We start from the raw sequence: 18386 nt of genomic DNA, 5'->3' as shown, positions 1-18386 counted from the left end.
GCATATAGTCTAGTGAACCTAATTGAACCTACTGAAAACCTAACAAATATATTCCAATATGATCAGATAAATAAAGCAATATTTTCTTATGGCTCTGTCAGTAATCTTTAATTTTCAACAGACACAAAAGACAAATTTCCTTTATATAAAAATCCCCATAACATGAACATTAAATGAAAGAAACCGGTATTCAAGGCACCATCAGTAGCCTATATTTTCTATTTTAGCAAAAGTGGGCTAAATTTACTTCAAAGAAAAAAACAATAATAGCAATTTTCTATCATCCACTCAACTGAAATATTTTAAAAATATAATTGGATTGAAATACAATAAAATAAAGTGCAAAAATCTATTAATCAAAAACAACACTTTGTTTAAGGAGAAGTAACATGCAGTGAAAACAAATATTAAACTTTAACTTTTAAACTTGAACTGAGTAAAAACTCTAAATATGTGATTGCACAGTAATGTTCACTTGTTTGAGGTTGAGGGTGATACTTGGTGGTGTCCCATCTTTTCCACAAGTTCATCAATGTTCGGGGTAAGGCTCTGAGCTGAGGAAATCCTCAGAATTGAGTGGAGGTGTTCAGCAGTAAGTCGACTTCTGTGTGATGTTTTGTTCAAGTTCATCAAAGAAAACAGTTGTTCACACAGGTATGTGCTGCCAAACATAGACAACGTTTGAGCAGCCTGGATGCGCAGCTGGGGCATTGTGTCGGGGAGGAAACGGGCGAACTCCGCAGCACCCACTGCCGCATATTTTGCCCTCAGTGCATCATTGCATTGAGGTCAATCAACTCCATTTGGAGGTTTGGTGGTGAGCTTTCCACGTCAACAGCAAATGGGTTACCGAGCAGTTCCAACCTGCTTTTGTGCTTCAAAGTCAGCAAATCGGCGTCGAAAGTCAGCGGCAAGCATACCTATTTTATCAGCCAACTGTGCGCTCGGGAACGCACTGGTAGAGAGCTTCTCTTTCATGGTCTGGCAGCTGGGAAAGTGGCTCAAATTTTCTTTCCGCATCTGCGTCTCCCACAGAGTCAGTTTGGTTTTAAATGCCTTCACTGTACTGTACATATCAGAGATGACACGATCCCGACCCTGCAGCTGCAAGTTCATTGCATTCAGATGACTCGTAATGTCACACAGAAAAGCCATTTCACACAGAAACATTTCGTCTCGGAGTTGTGTTGTGTCTTTCCCTTTGCTGTCCAACAACAGACAAATCTCCTCACGAAGCTCGAAACATCTTTGAAGCACCTTTCCCTGGCTTAGCCATCGCACCTCTGTGTGATAAGGCAAATCACCATGCTCCGTTTCTAACTCCGTCAGAAATGCCTTGAACTGGCGGTGATTCAAACCTTTGGCTCTGATAAAGTTAACTGTGCGCGTGATGATGCTCATTACATGCTCCATTTTCAAGGCTTTACCGCACAACGCTTCCTGGTGTATGATACAATGATAAGCTGTCAGCTCACCTGTCGCGTTTTCCTCTTGCATCTTTTCCCGTATCTTCGCCACCAGTCCGCTCCTGTGTCCACACATCGCAGGTGCTCCGTCGGTTGTCAAACCCACGAGTTTTTCCCAAGGCAGCTCCATCTCATTTACACATCTTGACACCTCTTCATACAAATCATGCCCCGTAGTTGTGCCATGCATAGGACGTAAAGCCAAAAACTCCTCTGTCACGCTTAGGCTGGAGTCCACTCCGCGGATGAAAATTGACAACTGGGCAATGTCAGAAATGTCGGTGCTCTCATCCACAGCCAAGGAATATGCAATGAAATCTTTTCCCTTTTTCACAAGCTGCTCTTTTAGATTGATGGACAACTGGTCTACTCTCTCGGCAATGGTGTTTCTGCTCAGACTCACATTTAAAAAGAGTTGCCTTTTTTCTGGGCAAACTTCGTCACAAACTTTAATCATGCAGTTTTTGATGAAATCCCCCTCCGTAAATGGCCGGGCTGATTTAGCGATCTCTTCTGCCAAAATAAAACTGGCCTTGACAGCAGCCTGGCCTTGTGATTTGGCTTTTTTGAACAGAGCCTGTCGAGATTTGAGGCCTCGTTTTAATTCCTCTGCCTTTTGTAGCCTTTGTTCCATGTCCATATTCTTGTTTTTGTCCGCGTGTTTCGTTTCATAATGTCGTCTCAGATTATACTCTTTCAGTACCGCCACACTTTCTCCACACAGAAGACACACAGGTTTTCCAGCTACCTCCGTGAACAAATACTCCGACTCCCACCTTGTTTGAAACCCCGGTTCTCAGTGTCCACCTTCCGTTTTGCCATTTTTGATGGGTATCTGAAAGTTAATTTTACTGTGATGCTGACAACTGCTGTGCCAATAAATATTGAAATGAAGCAGCCTACTGCTCGGTGCGTCACCGTTGCATTGTGGGAAATGTAGTATTGGTGCGTGTAAAAGATCTGCGGGCTGCCGGCTTGCTGCGGTCTGCGGGCCGGTTCTAATAATAAATCAAGATCATCCCAGGGGCCGTAAAAAACCTTCTCGCGGGCCGGATGTGGCCCGCGGGCCTTGACTCTGACATATGTGCTATAAAGGATCTCAGTTGCAATGTGTAAGGGACTCTCAGAGAATTCATTTATAGACACTGAATTTATCTTAAAGTCACAGGGTTGTGATGGAGCTCATATAATTAAAGATGGATTTTGTGATAACTAACTCTTGACTTGTGTGTGGTTTGCTCTCATGATTTGGTAAATACAGGAAATTTCCACAACAGCCCTCAAACTCTCAACGAGTGGCGGTGAAAACTAGACTACCGGTACACATTCAGTCAGCAGCTGTATATGTAATATAATTCCTTTCACCACCATAGATACCTCAAAAGGATCTATTCTAACAAGCATCTCTGAACACCGCGTGGTACACCTTTGGAGGATCGGTTCTAACAGACACTCCGAGACCAAGAAGTTACGACTACAAACAGCATGGTGACCTCTGGTGGACAACCAAAGACTTTGTCGACTGACTCCCCATAAAATAGGCCTGGCGATTTCAACAAAGAGAGACGACAAAGACATACACGTAAATATGTACATTGCATTTCTAAATCCGAATGAGCGATTGTTAGGGTGCTAAATATCCACAATGAGCGTATTATGTACGATAGTTGAATTCCTTTGTCTCTCCTCTCGTACTTTTACACCCCCCCTTTCATTGTGTAACCAGCTGTCATTTCGGGGGGAAAGTCCACCAGGGACTTTGCATTGCATTATGTTAGTAATCAACGTATAATATCTCCTGTGTGTGTGTTAAAGAATTTCTGTGTGATTATTTAGTAAATTAATTAACTAAACCAATTTGTGTATCGCTGAGTCATTATGTAGACCAGGGTTTGTGTAGATTTATAGAATATTACGACGTTCAGAATGAGACGGAAATAGGACCAAATGATTGATGGATGACGGATAGTATAGAGATATTGATATTCTTGAGTTAATTCGAGAAACGGAAACTCGTTAAATACATTTCCCATGGTGCCACAGATGATTACTTAATTGTTATGATTAATTTAATTGCGTAATTGAATTTGGTATGTAATTATTTGATGAACAGCCATCATCACATTAATGATAGTGTTTGCGAGAAGTGTCTGACGTTGAACAGAATGATAGTCACGTCAGAGAGAATCGAGTGCAGTTGTCTAGGCCTATCCTACTTCAAATTCACATATCAAAATGTGTTGAAAATGTATTACTATTGTGTTGCAATTAGAGTTGGGTGGTATACATATTTTCGGAACGTTTCTGTACCATACCAGGATATACAATACTACCGAATGTGCACACAAGTCAGGACATTAAAAAAATATACAAAATGCACAGTGCTTCGGAAAGTATTCAGACCCCTTGCCCTTTTCCACTTTGTTAGGTTACAGCCTTATTCTAAGATTTGTATTTTTATTTTCTTCCTTCAATCTACACAATACCCCATAACGACAAAGTAAAAACAGGTTCAGACATTTTGCTAATTTACATATTTTACCTTATTAAACACATTTACATAAGTATTCAGACCCTTTACTAAGTACTTTGTTGAAGCACATTTGGCAGCGATTACAGCCTCACATCTTCTTGGGTATGACACTATAAGCTTGGCACACCTGGATTTGGAGAGTTCTCCCATTCTTCTCTGCAGATCCTCTCAAGCACTGTCAGGTTGGATGGGGAGCATTGCTGCACAGCTATTTTCAGGTCTCTCCAGAGATGTTTGATCAGGTTCAAGTGCGGGCTCTGGCTGGGGCACTCAAGGACATTCAGAGACTTGTCACGAAGCCACTCCTATGTTGTCGTGGCTATGTGCTTAGGGTCATTGTTCTGTTGGAAGGTGAACCTTGGCCCCAGTCTGTGGTGCCGAGTGCTCTGGAACAGGTTATCAAGGATATATCTGTACTTTGCTCTGTTCATCTTTCCCCTCGATCCTGACTAGTCTCTCAGTCCATGCCACTGAAAAACATACCCACAGCATGATGCTGCCACCACCATAGCACACCGTAGGGATGGCGACAGATTTTCTCCAGACGTGATGCTTGGCATTCAGGCCAAAGAGTTCAATCTTGATTTCATCAGACCAGAAAATCTTGTTTCTCATGGTCAGAGTCTTTAGTGTGCCTTTTACAGAAGGGTATCCTAATGGTTAGAGCATTGGACTATTAACCAAAAAATTGCAAGTTCAAATCCCCGAGCTGACAAGGTACAAATCTGTCATTCTGCCCCTGAACAAGGCAATTACCAAATGTTTCTAGGCCGTCATTGAAAATAAGAATTAGTTCTTAACTGACTTGCCTAGTTAAATAAAGGTAAAATAAATCAAATAAATAAAACCGAGGAGTGTCTTCTGTCTGGTCACAACTTGGATGGAAAATTACTGAGGATAATAGTGGACGATATAACCACATTTTCAATTTAAGCCTACTAGAAAGTGTTTGCCCCCAGGCCTGGCGGCAAGCAAAAGTCATTAATGCTACCTAAGAATAGTAAAGCCCCCTTTACTGGCTCAAATAGCTGACCAATCTGCCTGTTACCAAACCTTGGTAAACTTTTGGAAAAAAGGGCTGTCTTGTTAGATTTCCGTGCGGCTTTTGACATTATCGATCATAGTTCGCGGCTGGAAAAGCTTGTGTGTTATGGCTTTACACCCCCCCCTGCTATATTGTGGATAAAGAGTTACCTGTCTAACAGAACACAAAGGGTGTTCTATAAATGGAAGCCTCTCCAACATAATCCAAGTAGAATAGGGAATTCCCCAGGGCAGCTGTCTAGACTCATTACTTTTTCAATCTTTACTAATGACATGCCACTGACATTGAGTAAAGCCAGCATGTCTATGTATGCGGATAACTTAACATTATACATGACTACAACAACGACTGAAATTACTGCAACACTTAACAAAGAGATGCAGTTAGTTTCAGAGTGAGTGGCAAGGAAAAAGTTAGTCCTAAATATTTCTCAAACTAAAAGCATTACATTTGGGACAACTCATTCACTAAACCCTAAACTTCAACTTAATATTGTAATAAATAATGTGGAAATTGAGCAAGTTGAGATGACTAAATTGCTTGGAGTAACCCTGGATTGTATATGGTCATGGTCAAAACATATTGATACAACAGTAGCTTTGATGGGGAGAAGTCTATCCATAATAAAGCAAAGCTCTACCTGCTTAACAGCACTATTAATAAGGCAAGTCCTACAGACCCTCGTTGTGTCGCACCTGGACTACTGTTCAGTCGTGTGGTCAGGTGCCACAAAAAGGGTCTTGGGAAAATTGCAATTGGCTCAGAACAGGGCAGCACAGCTGGCCCTTGGATGTACACAGAGAGCTAATATTATTCAAATGCATGTCAATCTCTTGGCTCAAAGTGGAGGAGAGATTAACTGTATCTCTACTTGTATTTATGAACGGTATTGACATGTTGAATGCACAGAGCTGTCTGTTGCAACTACTGGCGCACAGAGCTGTCTGTTTGAACTACTGGCGCACATTCATGCATACCCCACAAGAGGTCTCTTCACAGTCCCCAAGTCCAGAAAAATCTATGGCAGGCGCAAAGTACTACATAGAGCCATGACTACATGTAACTCTACTGAACATCAAGTAAATCATGAAAGCAGTGAACAGCGGGGACTGTGAAGCAACACAAACGCATGCATACACACACGATAACATACGCACTCTGCGCACAGATTTTGTGTGGTAGAGGTGGAGTAGGGGCCTGAGGGTGCACAGTGTTGTGAAATGTGTGAATGTATTGTAATGTTTTAAAAATTGTAAGGCCCTTCTCCCCGATTGCTCAGTTTGGCCGGGCCGCCAGCTCGAGGAAGAGTCTTGGTTGTTCCAAAGTTCTTCCATTTAAGAATTATGGAGGCCACTGTGTTCTTGGGAATGTTCAATGCTGCAGACATTTGTTGGTACCCTTCCCCAGAAGTGGTAAACACAATCCTGTCTCGGAGCGCTACAGACAATTCCCTCAACCTCATGGTTTGATTTTTGCTCTGACATGCACTGTCAACTGTGGGACCTTATATTAGACAGGTGTGTGCAGGTTCCAAATGATGTCCAATCAATTGAATTTACCACAGGTAGACTCCAATCAAGTTTTAGAAACATCTCAAGGATGAGCAATGGAAACAGGATGCACCTGAGCTCACTTTTAGTTGAAGGTTATGAAGGTTAAAAAGCAGACAGAGGAAGGCATCATCTCCAGGGAATAGCCTAAAGATTTGTGGACTAAGCATAAAATGGCAACCCCTAAAATCAACACTCTCAACTTTATATTCTAAAGCTACTGTTCAGACTGAATTATTTATAATTAACCCCCACTCCAAACCCAGTAAACTGGCTTCTGAGATACAATTCATGCAAATGGGCTCCCCATCTCCTCAGAATGTCAATAGAGGGCCATGGCACAATTGTGTCACTGAGAGAATGGCCTGTGTGACTGAGCCCCTTCAATTACAAATAATACACATGCAATTCAATTATTTAGAAATCATCCCATCTGGGCTTCTTTATCTAATAATAGTAAAGGCCAAAGTATTCAAGACAAATATGGCTGAGAATAACGGTGTGTGTTAGTGTCTGCGGGATACTGTTTGTGTCGGTGTAGAGGGAACTAAAAACCAATTTATGCATACATAGGCCAAATTGATCTCTTTAGCATCGCTGTGCGCCTTTCAAATGTTGTAACAATGCAGAGGGCACCATATGCTCCCCATTGACATGAATGTTTGACGGTAGGTTGGGGCAGGAGGTCCTGTATAAACACAAACTCACTACCTTCACAACAGCTATGCTCGACAGCTCTGTGCTGCTCCGCAAAGGGCAAGAAATAAGAATGCCCTGACTTCTGCAGTCCCGCCTTATCTCAGCTCGCTGGTCACCATTGCAGCACCCACCATTTTCTCTGGTCACCCCCAGGGCCAATTCCTCCTTTGGCCGCCTCTCCTTCCAGTTCTCTGCTGCCAATGACTGGAACGACCTACAAAAATCTCTGAAACTGTCTGAGCAGCTCACAGATCACTGCACATAGCCCATCTATGAATAGCCCAAATAATTACCTCCTCCCCAACTGTATGGGGAGGAGGTAACTGTTATTTATTTAGCTCCCTTGCACCTCAGTATTTCTACTTTGCACATTCACCTACTGCAAATCTACAATTCCAGTGTTTTTAATTGCTATATTGTATTTACTTCACCACCGTGTCCTTTATATTGCCTTTACCTCCCTTATCTCCTCATTTGCTCACATTGTATGTAAACTTGTTTTTGTACTGTGTTTGTTTTACTCCATGTGTAACTCTGTTGTTGTATGTGTCGAACTGCTTTGCATCATCTTGGCCAGGTCGCAGTTGTAAATGAGAACTTGTTCTCAACTTGCCTACCTGGTTAACTTCTTGTGACTCTCAAACCCAGGAGCGTAACCATCGCCTGACACTAATTAGCATAACGCAACAGACATAAATCTTCCTAGAAAATATTCCTATTCATGAAAAATCACAAGTGAAATATATTGGAACACAGCTTAGCCTTTTGTTAATCACCCTGTCGTCTCAGATTTTCAAAATATGCTTTACAGCCAAAGCTAGACAAGCATTTGTGTAAGTGTATCGATAGTCCAGCATAGCATTATGCCCGCTAGCAGCAAGCAACCTTGTCACGAAAATCAGAAAAGCAATCAAATTAAATCGTTTACCTTTGATGAACTTCGGATGTTTTCACTCACGAGACTCCCAGGTAGATAGCCAAAGTTAATTTTTACCCAAAATATTATTTTTGTAGGTGAAATAGCTCCGTTTGTTCTTCACGTTTGGCTGAGAAATCGACAGGAAATTGCGGTCACGACAACGCCAAAAAATATTCCAAATTAGCTCCATAATATCGACAGAAACATGGCAAACGTTGTTTAGAATCAATCCTCTAGGTGTTTTTCAAATATCTATTCGATAATATATCAACAGGGACAATTGGTTTCTCAGTAAAAGCGATTGGAATAATGGCTACCTCTGTACTTTACGCAAGATTTTCTCCGGGAGCATCATGTGACCACTTGCGCAATGTAGCCCCCTACAGGTAGTCTTCAACATAAATGCGTAAAACTACGTCACAATGCTGTAGACACCTTGGGGAATACGTAGAAAGCGTAAGCTGGTTGATGGCACATTCACAGCTCAATGGGGACTCATTGGCACGCAGCGCTTTCAAAATAATGGGGCACTTCCGGATTGGATTTTTCTCAGGCTTTCGCCTGCAACATCAGTTCTGTTATACTCACAGACAATATCTTTACAGTTTTGGAAACGTTAGAGTGTTTTCTATCCAAAGCTGTCAATTATATTCATATTCTAGCATCTTGTCCTGACAAAATATCCCGTTTAAAACGGGAATGTTTTTTTTCCCAAAAATTAAAATACTGCCCCTAGAGTCGCAACAGGTTAAACAAAGGTAAAATAAAAAAATTATAACAAAATGAGGGTAGCAGCAGTGTAAAAGAGGGGGAGAAGGGGCAATGCAAATAGTCTGGGTAGCCATTTGATTAGATGTTCAGGAATCTTATGGCTATGGGGTAGAAGCGGTTTAGAAGCCTCTTGGACCAAGACTTAGCACTCCGTTACCGCTTGCCATGAGGTAGTGGAGAGAACAGTCTATGACTAGGGTTGCTGGAGTCTTTTACATTATTTAGGCCTTCTTCTGACACCGCCTGGTAGAGGCCCTGGATGGCAGGAAGCTTGGCCCCAGTGATGTACTGGGCCGTTCGCACTAATCTGTTGTGCCTTGCTGTCAGAGGCGGAGCAGTTGCCATACCAGGCAGTGATGCAGCTGTAGAACCTTTTGAGGATCTGAGGACCCATGCCAAATATGTTCAGTCTCCTGAGGGGGAATAGGTTTTGTCATGCCCTCTTCACGACTGCCTTGTTGTGCTTGAACCATGTTAGTTTGTTGGTGATGTGGACACCAAGGAATTTGAAGCTCTCAACCTGCTCCACTGCAGCCCCGTCGATGAGAAGTGGGGCGTGCTCGGTCCTCTTTTTCCTGTAGTCCACAATCATCTCCTTTGTCTTGATCACGTTGAGGGCAGGTCTCTGACCTCCTCCCTATAGGCTGTCTCATCGTTGTCGGTGATCAGGCCTACCACTGTTGTGTCAATCACAAATGTAATGATGGTGTTGGTGTCGTGCAGTCTTGAGTGAACAGGGAGTGCAGGAGGGGACTTAGCACGCACCCCTGAGGGGCCCCTGTGTTGAGGATCAGTGTGGTGGATGTGTTTTTACCTACCCTTACCACCTGGGGGCAGCCAGTCAGGAAGTCCAGGATCCAGTTGCAGAGGTAAGGTGTTTCGTCCCAGGGTCCTTAGCTACTACGGTGAGCTGTAGTCAATGAATAACATTCTCACATAGGTGTTGCTTTTGTCCAGGTGGGAAAGGGCAGTGTGGAGTGCAATAGACATTGAGTCATCTGTGGATCTGTTGGGGTGGTATGCAAATTGGAGCGGGGGTAAGATTTCTGGGATAATGGTGTTGATGTGAGCCATGACCAGCCTTTCAAAGCACTTCATGACTACAGATGTGAGTGCTACAGGTTGGTAGTCATTTAGGAAGGTTACCTTAGTGTTCTTGGGCGTAGGCACTATGGTGATCTGCTTAAAACATGTTGGTATTAGACTCGGACAGGGAGAGATTGAAAATGTCAGCGAAGACACTTGCAGGTTGGTCAGCGCATGGTCGCAGTACACGTCTTGGTTATCCGTCTGGCCCTGGGGCCTTGTGAATGTTGACCTGTTTAACAAGTCTTACTCACATCAGCTGAGGAGAGCGTGATTACACCGTCTCTTGGAACAGCTGGTGCTCCCATGCATGTTTCAGTGTTATTTGCCTCGAAACGAGCATAGAAGTAGATTAGCTCATCTGGTAGGCTCGTGTCACTGGGCAGCTCGTGGCTGTGCTTCCCTTTGTAGTCTGTAATGGTTTGCAAGCCCTGCCACATCCGACGAGAGTCAGAGCAGGTGTAGTACAACTCGATCTTTGTCCTGTATTGACGCTTTACCAGTTTGATGGTTCGTCGGAGGGCATAGCTGGATTTCTTATAAGCTTCCAGGTTGGAGTCCCGCTCCTTGAAAGAGGCAGCTCTACCCTTTAGCTCAGTGCAGATGCTGCCTGTAATCCATGGCTTCTGGTTGGGGTACATATGGTCACTGAGATGTCGACGTCATTGATGCACTTACTAATGAAGCCAATGACTGATGTGGTGTACTCCTCAATGCCATTGGAAGAATCCCGGAACATATTCCAGTCTGTGCTAGCAAAACAGTCCTGTCGGCTTCATCTCACCACTTTTTAATTGATCTAGTCACTAGTGCTTCACGCTTTAATTGTTACTTGTAAGCAAGAATCAGATTTTCCAAATGGAGGGCGAGGGAGAGCTTTGTATGCGTCTCTGTGTGTGGAGTAGAGGTGGTCCAGAATGTGTTTTCCTCTGGTTGCACATTTAACATGCTGACAGAAATTTGGTAAACACGGATTTCAGTTTCCCTGCATTGAAGTCCCAGGCTACTAGTAGTGCCGACTCTGGGTGTGTGTTTGCTTATGGCGGAATACTGCTCATTTAAAGCTGTCTTAGTGCCAGCCTCTGACTGTGATGGTATGTAAAACAGATATACGAAATATACAGAAACTCTCTAGGTAGGTAGTGTACAGCTTATCATGAGATACTACACCTCAGGCGAGCAATAGCTCGAGACTTCCTTAGATATCGTGCACCAGCTGTTATTTACATCGTCCGCTGCCCCTCGTCTTACTAGACGCCACTGTTCTATCCTGCTGATACAGCGTATAACCAGCCAGCTAGCTGTATGTTAAGTGTCGTCGTTCAGCCACGACTCCGTGAAGCATAAGTAAGTTTTAAATGTCCCATTAGTAGTTTAATCTTACGCGTAGGTCATCGATTTTATTCCCCAAAGATTGCACGTTTGCAAGTGGTTTATTTGATCGCCTACGAATTCTCAGAAGGCAGCCCGCCCTTCAGCCCCTTTTTCTCCGCAAATCATGGGGATCAGGGCCTCCCGAGAAAGCAGTATATCCTTCGCATCGAGCTCGTCAAACAGGGATTCTGTTAGTCCGTGGTGAGTATTTGCAGTCCTGATGTCTAGAAGTTATTTTCGGTCATAAGAGACGGTAGTGGCAACATTATGTACAAAATAAGTTTTAAAAATTAGTTACAAACAAGGCAAATAAACAAACAAAAAAACACAATCGGTTGGAGACATGTAAAACGTCTGCCTTCCTCTCCGGCGCCATTTCTGTTCTCGGTGCACTATTTCTATGCTTCATGTTTTTAAGTTTAGTTTGTGTCTTTCACACCATCTTCAAAACACAATATTTTTGGTTATGGAAAATACTGTATTTCACAGCGGTTTAGATGTACAATGGCCGCTTGTTTTGTCATACAAATTGAAAATAGGAGAACTATTCGAATTTTAGCAACCAGGAAATGGTGGAGCGATTTCTGCATATTGCACCTTTAAAATACCATTATAGACAGTATTGTAAAAATCTATACTGGTATGTGAATCCATACAGATATAACTTTAAATACGCCAAGCCCTAATCTCCTCCTAGAACATTTGAGCATCTGCCACAATTACATACGATTTAGTTCTGCGATTCTGAAACTCCCTAAATATGAGCTATAACTGTAAGTCACTCTGGATAAGAGTCTGCTAAATGACAAACATAAAAACACTCAAACAGTTTATTAGGTACACCACCCAGGTCATGAAAATGGATCGCTCCTACAGACAGTGAGTCACGTGGCTGTGGCTTGCTATATAAAGTAGGCAGACAAGCATCCAGTTACTGTTTGATTGAACATTAGAATGGGCAAAACTAGTGACCTAAGCAACTTTGAGCGTGGTATGATCGTCGCTGCCGGCCAAACTGCCACCCTCCCAAGTTTTTCAAGCATGACAATGTCTATCTCGGACCTCCATAATCAACTGGCGGACTGTGGACCGGATCCATAACGGGGTCAATACGTACCGGGCTTACCTTACACCCAAAAGGTGTGGAAGAACCCATAGAATTACAGAAAATTTGCTTTAAAAAACAGCAACAACAAAAAATCTCTGCCCCCGTGTTGAATTGCACGAAATTAGGTTAAAATTGCAACATTTTACCTTCCCCAACAAGAGGGGTGTGAACAGTGTTCCACTCCTATCAGCTAAAAATAAGAAGAAGCAGCTCGTGGGCACACGATCACCAACACTGGATAATTGAGGAGTAAAATGTTTTTGCCTAGAACATGACAGCATGTTCAGTTTATTTGAGTAGCCAGCGCACTCCACAGACCTCAACCCAATAGAGCATCTTTGGGATGAGATGGAACGGGTTGTTCGCTGCATGAATGTACTGGCATCCATAAATTAGCCGCGTCATTGTATAAACCGCGAGGTTCAAAGTGTGGGAATAAAGTAGCGGCTTATAGTCCGGAAATTACGGTATATTGTCACAGTTCATCAAGTGGTGCAGTAAATTGTTTTCAGTTCATATAAAATTGTCATATTGGAAGCATTTTGTTTAATAATATTATATTAAGGTTTAGAATCTATTACGAATAGCTGAAATTTGTCTCTATTCTCTATCTGTTTGCTTACCTCACAGGTGCAGGTCAATCGCCGTGGATGTGGTGCCTCCTGCTGGAGCTGATACACTGGTGCAAAAACAGAACACAGTCAGTAAAACATCATGATTACAGTGCTCCCTACAATATTTTAATCATTAGAATACATTTACACTCACGGTAAGATTTCCACACTGGTGGTCTGTATTCATCATGGTCTGAGGAAGGAAGAACATAATATATATATCTTTTTTTTTAAATCAACATTGACAGACTCACAAAAATCTTTGTTTCCTGATTTACAGTGCCTCCAGGTGGCCATTGTATCACACTACACTTAAACTGTGCTGATTAAGCCACCCTGACAAATTTGATTTGCTACATCGACAGCAAGTGAACAGATTCAGTAACACAGACATAATATTTTTTACAAAAAATGTTATTACACTTTAGCGGGCCTTTAGCACATCTGAATTGCCTTTGAGAATAATATAGGTTACTCATTTTAGGCTACACGCAAGATTCTTTGAGACTAGCCTAATCAACAATACCAAACTAATGCAGTGGATTGTATGCACATTCACAATAAATCTAGCATTAATATTAGCTTACACTTATTGCACAAGAGAAGTAAGAGCATGCATACATTAAACCATTTATACATCATGGTGCCAAACCAAACTGTTTTATGGAGGCATGGAATTGACTTTTCATATTACACTTTTTTTAACGCAGCTCATCTCGCTAAAAAGGAGGTGCAGCTGGCCCCAAGACGCAGTATCTGTCCATGGAGTTATGACATTGCCTCCGCACATCCATCCATGTTGGTGGTGGACTGGCAATAATGCACCATTTTGTTGTCATTTAACTCGTAGAGCAGAGTTCAAGAGACAGTTATGCTCTCCTTTAATGCCTCAGCCACATAGCAGTGTAGGAAGCATAAACACAAAAAAAGAGGCAGAACACAAAACTCTTCTAACACATCTGGCATTGTTGATATGGTCACTCTGTCTCCACTCATAGCAACACATCCTTACAAAAAATGACCACTGTTCTATACTAAACCGTACCACTACCGTAGCACATGCTGTTTGGGTAAATACCATTGCCTAGGAAACCTTCAAAAGATAGCTACTACTTACTACTGTCAAAGATTTGAATTAGGCTACTTCAAGGATGTTCTGACCTTCAAAAAACGAATGCACTACAGACTGCTGCAGACTGTGCTTTTAACCACAACCCACATCCTGAAAGGACTATGGCATGCGTGTTCCAACAGAATACACTGGATCTGTCGGAAGCACAGAGCTTCCCGTTTCCCCCACAGCCTGGATGTCAGCTCTATCTTAAACTTGAAATGCAATACATTTCCTGTCCCCTAACTTATTTATGCATTTTCTCTCCCTTTCCCAGTTCGGACCAAAAGTGACAGACATGTCGATGCCTACCCCTGTATAGCATCCCCCTATCATTGTTGCTAAATTGCCAATATTTTTTGTTTGATGCAACAACAACGACACGGCTATAGCCTGTAGTCTACTATTCCAGCTCTTGAAAAGGGTCCTTTGCCAATCATCACAGACAAGCTGACAAAGTGTGTCATTCAACACCTTGTGATGCCCTCTGGTGATCAAGAGGTTTTGACATGACCTAAATGGCTGTAACGCTAATAATGACGAGACTAAACTATTAGTTAGTTAGCTAGCCAACATCTGTCACATGCATTACTTGGAATATGACGTTAAGAGCTGGTATTGGAACTAGAAATGTATCAAACTGACAGAAGCGAACAGTTTGCTAGCTTAACTTACCAAAGACATTTAGAGCCATTCTTGGTGCTTTAACTGATGCGCAATAGATGACAATTTCCACCGCAGTTTAGAAAGCTGATAATGGGAATACAGTGAATACATATTAATTTGCGAGAAAACATATAGCAACAAGAAAATGTTAAACTGTATAAACAGTTTCTACTACAATAATAGAGCCAGTCCAGGCTAGCTAGCGTTAACTACTTAACGTTTACGCGTATGCTCACACTGTGAGTCACCACTACGCTCGAGCCGCCGACTTCATGGCAAAAATAACAAATAAATACAAACAAATACAAAGATCGCGAACAGGCGTAGATGCAAACATTAATTTATCTGCATTGGGAATATCCGATGCATATAGACAATATAGTTGAGCCCAACACATTGTACTTACACCACATCACCGTATCCATCTATAACGATGTCGCCATCTTGTGATATCACGTGACCATCACACTCAATTTTTGGCCAACGTGTTACCATGGTTACCATGTGACGCTGCTCAGAATAGGATGGGGCGGGGTTAGTTCTATCCGGGATCCTTAGGACGTCCCTACCCATTTTAAATTTCAACTTCAACGGAGTAACGTCAGAGTTGGGAAGTCCCAAGGATCCCGGAAAGCATGGACCATCAGCAGCAATCCAGTTAATTCCACCATGTGAGAAGGAGAGGATCCATAAGCCTAATGCGTGCAATGTTGCCTAGTACCAGGCAATGTTTGAGCTATCGAATCATAGATCCTGCGATGCGGAGGCAAGAGCACTACTTCCTGTGCCACCGGTCATACACACGTACACATTGATTTTGTGTTGTAGATATGTGGTAGAGTAGAGGGCTGAGGTGCACACACTTAAAATGTCGTGAAATCTGTTGTGTGCATTGTAATGTTTAAAAAAAGTTGTATAACTGCCTTCATTTTGCTGGACCCCAGGAAGATTAACAGAAATGCAAAATACCTATGGAAGGTGTGTGCTACCAACTCGATCTTGTAGGATCATGAGCAGGATAGCCAGTTGCATTAATCCCTCCTTCCCTGTCTTCCCTTACAGCATCCTCTTTTGTGCCAAGCCAAAGCTAACAGGTATGCTCCAACAAAGGCTATCCCAGTACTACAAAGCAATGCAAGCGATAATGCGGGTGTAACAGTTGTTAAAGTACTAATGTGAATTTCACCAGATTCATATATTAATATGTTGTGTTGATTTGTTATGCATGCCTGCATCCAGGGAGAAGGGGAGTGTGTACTTACGTTTTGCCCTGCGTGCTTGTGCTCAAATCATTTTGATGCACAGAGAGGTAGGCACGCTTTTTCTGTCTTCAGAAAAGTTTGATTCTTTTAAGTACAAAGTCATACACACAGTGTTTTGTTCATGAATAATGATGTATATTTAGAGGTTACTTATAAGTGGATGGTATTGTTAAGATGCACATGTAATTGTACTTTTTAGGATGATATCTACATTCTGAATTCAACATGTGGTTAATAGCTAGCTAAGGTATTAGCAGGCTATCGTATGTGTGAACGATGGCTAGCTCCTCGAATGATCCCAGTCCCTCCTATTGTGCATCTGTTGTAGAAAGAGGCGACGATTCTCAGAACATACGTGCTCTACAAATGTTGTATTTCCTTTTGGATGCAGATGCAGGATGCAGAGAGTGAGTTCTGTTTGATTAAAACTACCTGATCTCCAAAGTCCACGTTTATAGTCTCAATCAACCACACACAACGCAGAGTTACAGCAGTGCAGTATAGCACCGTCTACACGGGGTCAATTCAAAAGCCCAGGCACTTGTGTCACAGGGAGTAAGCCTTAGTGCTCATGTCTCAGGATCTAACCGCTGTGAGAAATGTACTTACCGCTATTAATATAGCGCTCAAGAAGTTTATAATCTCAAAATGCAAGTTTGTGATCTACCTCACTACAAAGAGATTCGAAGTGTCTATTCAAATGCAATCCAACAGTTGAAGTAAATCTCATCTCAAATCTAAAATATTTTCCAAGATCGAGAGGAATGTATGGCGTCGGAATAAATGTTCCCCTAGATAAAGATCTCAGATCAACTTCCCCAATCCTTAATGCAAAATTGACCCAAGATCAGCATCTCTGGGCAACTTTAACATACATCAAATGGAAGTTCCAAAAGCCTCAAAAATAAATGTAAAGCAGAAACATGTTGACCATTTATCTTCATGGAACCACAATAGAGAAAATTGTATTACACCGGTGAAAGTTGATTTATTGCAATTAAGAAACACATGATAACCAAAAGTATTGTCATTTACTTAAACTCACTTGATTGCAACCAACCTGCAGTTAACATAACTATATGCTTTGTTTTGAGCTCAAGGGCACACACTATAGAGAAATACATCTTAATCCAAAATCTGGTGTTCCTTTGAAAGTGTTTTGCAAGGAAATATACAAAATAACTCACATTTTAAATAGTGAAATACATGCAATTTTAATTATTTCATCTGTACAATACATGCCTTCTGTTTTGTCATCCTTCAACAAAACCTTGGAAAATGTACAATTTCATGAACAACACAGAACAATTTTGGTTGCTTGAGTAAAATAGGTAGTCACAGCTGTAGTTTCAAAATCATGATCACCATCTGCAGAAGACATATTTACATTGCAAACAGGATCAGGAAAGCAACCATCAAGCAGAACACACCCATGGCTTCAGATAGGGCAAATCCCAGGATAGCGTAAGAGAAAAGCTGCTGTTTTAGGGAGGGGTTCCTGGGGAGAAAAACAAGTTTGTTAGATCCATGAATCAAAGCTGTGGGAGAGACTTGCAGCCATAGCAATTGTTAACCATTTTCCTAAACATGTCAAAAAAGCATATGAGAAAAATCTGCAAAGATGCACATTGTTGAGGGTATATAGTAGGGCACCATATCTACTAATGGCAATATTTACCTTGCATATCCAATGATAAGGCTGCCGAACACAGTCCCGATTCCAGCACCAGAACCGGCCACTCCAACTGTGGCAGCTCTAGCGCCAATGATCTTGGCTGCTGTGTCAATGTCTCTGCTCACAGCGCGAGTCTGGAAACCCCTCAGTGCTACCTGGAAAAAGGTGCTCTGTGGCACAAGGGCAGTACTAACCAGGGAGCAAAATATATATATATATATTTTTTAATTTTAATCATTTTTAAAATATTTTTTTAATTTAAATCATAATTTTTTTATATATTTTTGGGGGGACTAAAATGACCAAATTGACCATAAAAACAGCTTGAAGATAAATATTACAAACATGTAAGATTAAGACAACATTCAGATCATTGCAGAGGTTCAGTATCATTTAAATAAAATCCAATTTTCTTTGTCACATACACATGGTTAGCAGATGTTAATGCGAGTGTAGCGAAATGCTGGTGCTTCTAGTTCCGACAATGCAGTAATAACCAACAAGTAA

General features: G+C 41.9%; 2 protein-coding genes across 4 annotated transcripts in view; both read right to left on the bottom strand.

Annotated features, from left to right (window-relative positions):
• LOC118374840 (N-chimaerin) overlaps positions 1–15409 on the bottom strand; it is a 55516-nt gene extending 40107 nt beyond the window's left edge. The window contains exons 1-4 of one of the 3 annotated variants that reach the window (XM_035761312.2): positions 15349–15409; positions 14952–15026; positions 13320–13358; positions 13175–13230 (exon numbers count right to left, since the gene is read on the bottom strand). In XM_035761312.2, the coding sequence (XP_035617205.1) occupies positions 13175–13230; positions 13320–13358; positions 14952–14970 (114 nt within the window). In that variant the 5' untranslated portion in view covers positions 14971–15026; positions 15349–15409. Of the gene's footprint in view, positions 1–13174; positions 13231–13319; positions 13359–14951; positions 15027–15178; positions 15324–15348 lie in introns of those variants that run through there. The other 2 variants (XM_035761319.2, XM_035761325.2) reach the window with 2 other exon arrangements.
• An 849-nt stretch (positions 15410–16258) lies between these two features.
• LOC118382997 (ATP synthase F(0) complex subunit C1, mitochondrial-like) lies at positions 16259–18082 on the bottom strand (the record flags this gene model as incomplete). Its single annotated transcript, XM_035769645.2, has 2 exons — positions 16259–17702; positions 17883–18082. Coding segments are annotated over 2 exons (315 nt in total), but the record flags the coding sequence as incomplete, so codon positions are not given.
• Positions 18083–18386: the final 304 nt, after the last annotated feature.

Source organism: Oncorhynchus keta, chromosome 4 (genome assembly GCF_023373465.1).
Source record: "Oncorhynchus keta strain PuntledgeMale-10-30-2019 chromosome 4, Oket_V2, whole genome shotgun sequence".
NCBI lineage: Eukaryota > Metazoa > Chordata > Actinopteri > Salmoniformes > Salmonidae > Oncorhynchus > Oncorhynchus keta.
This window is presented reverse-complemented; position numbering and strand designations above follow the sequence as displayed.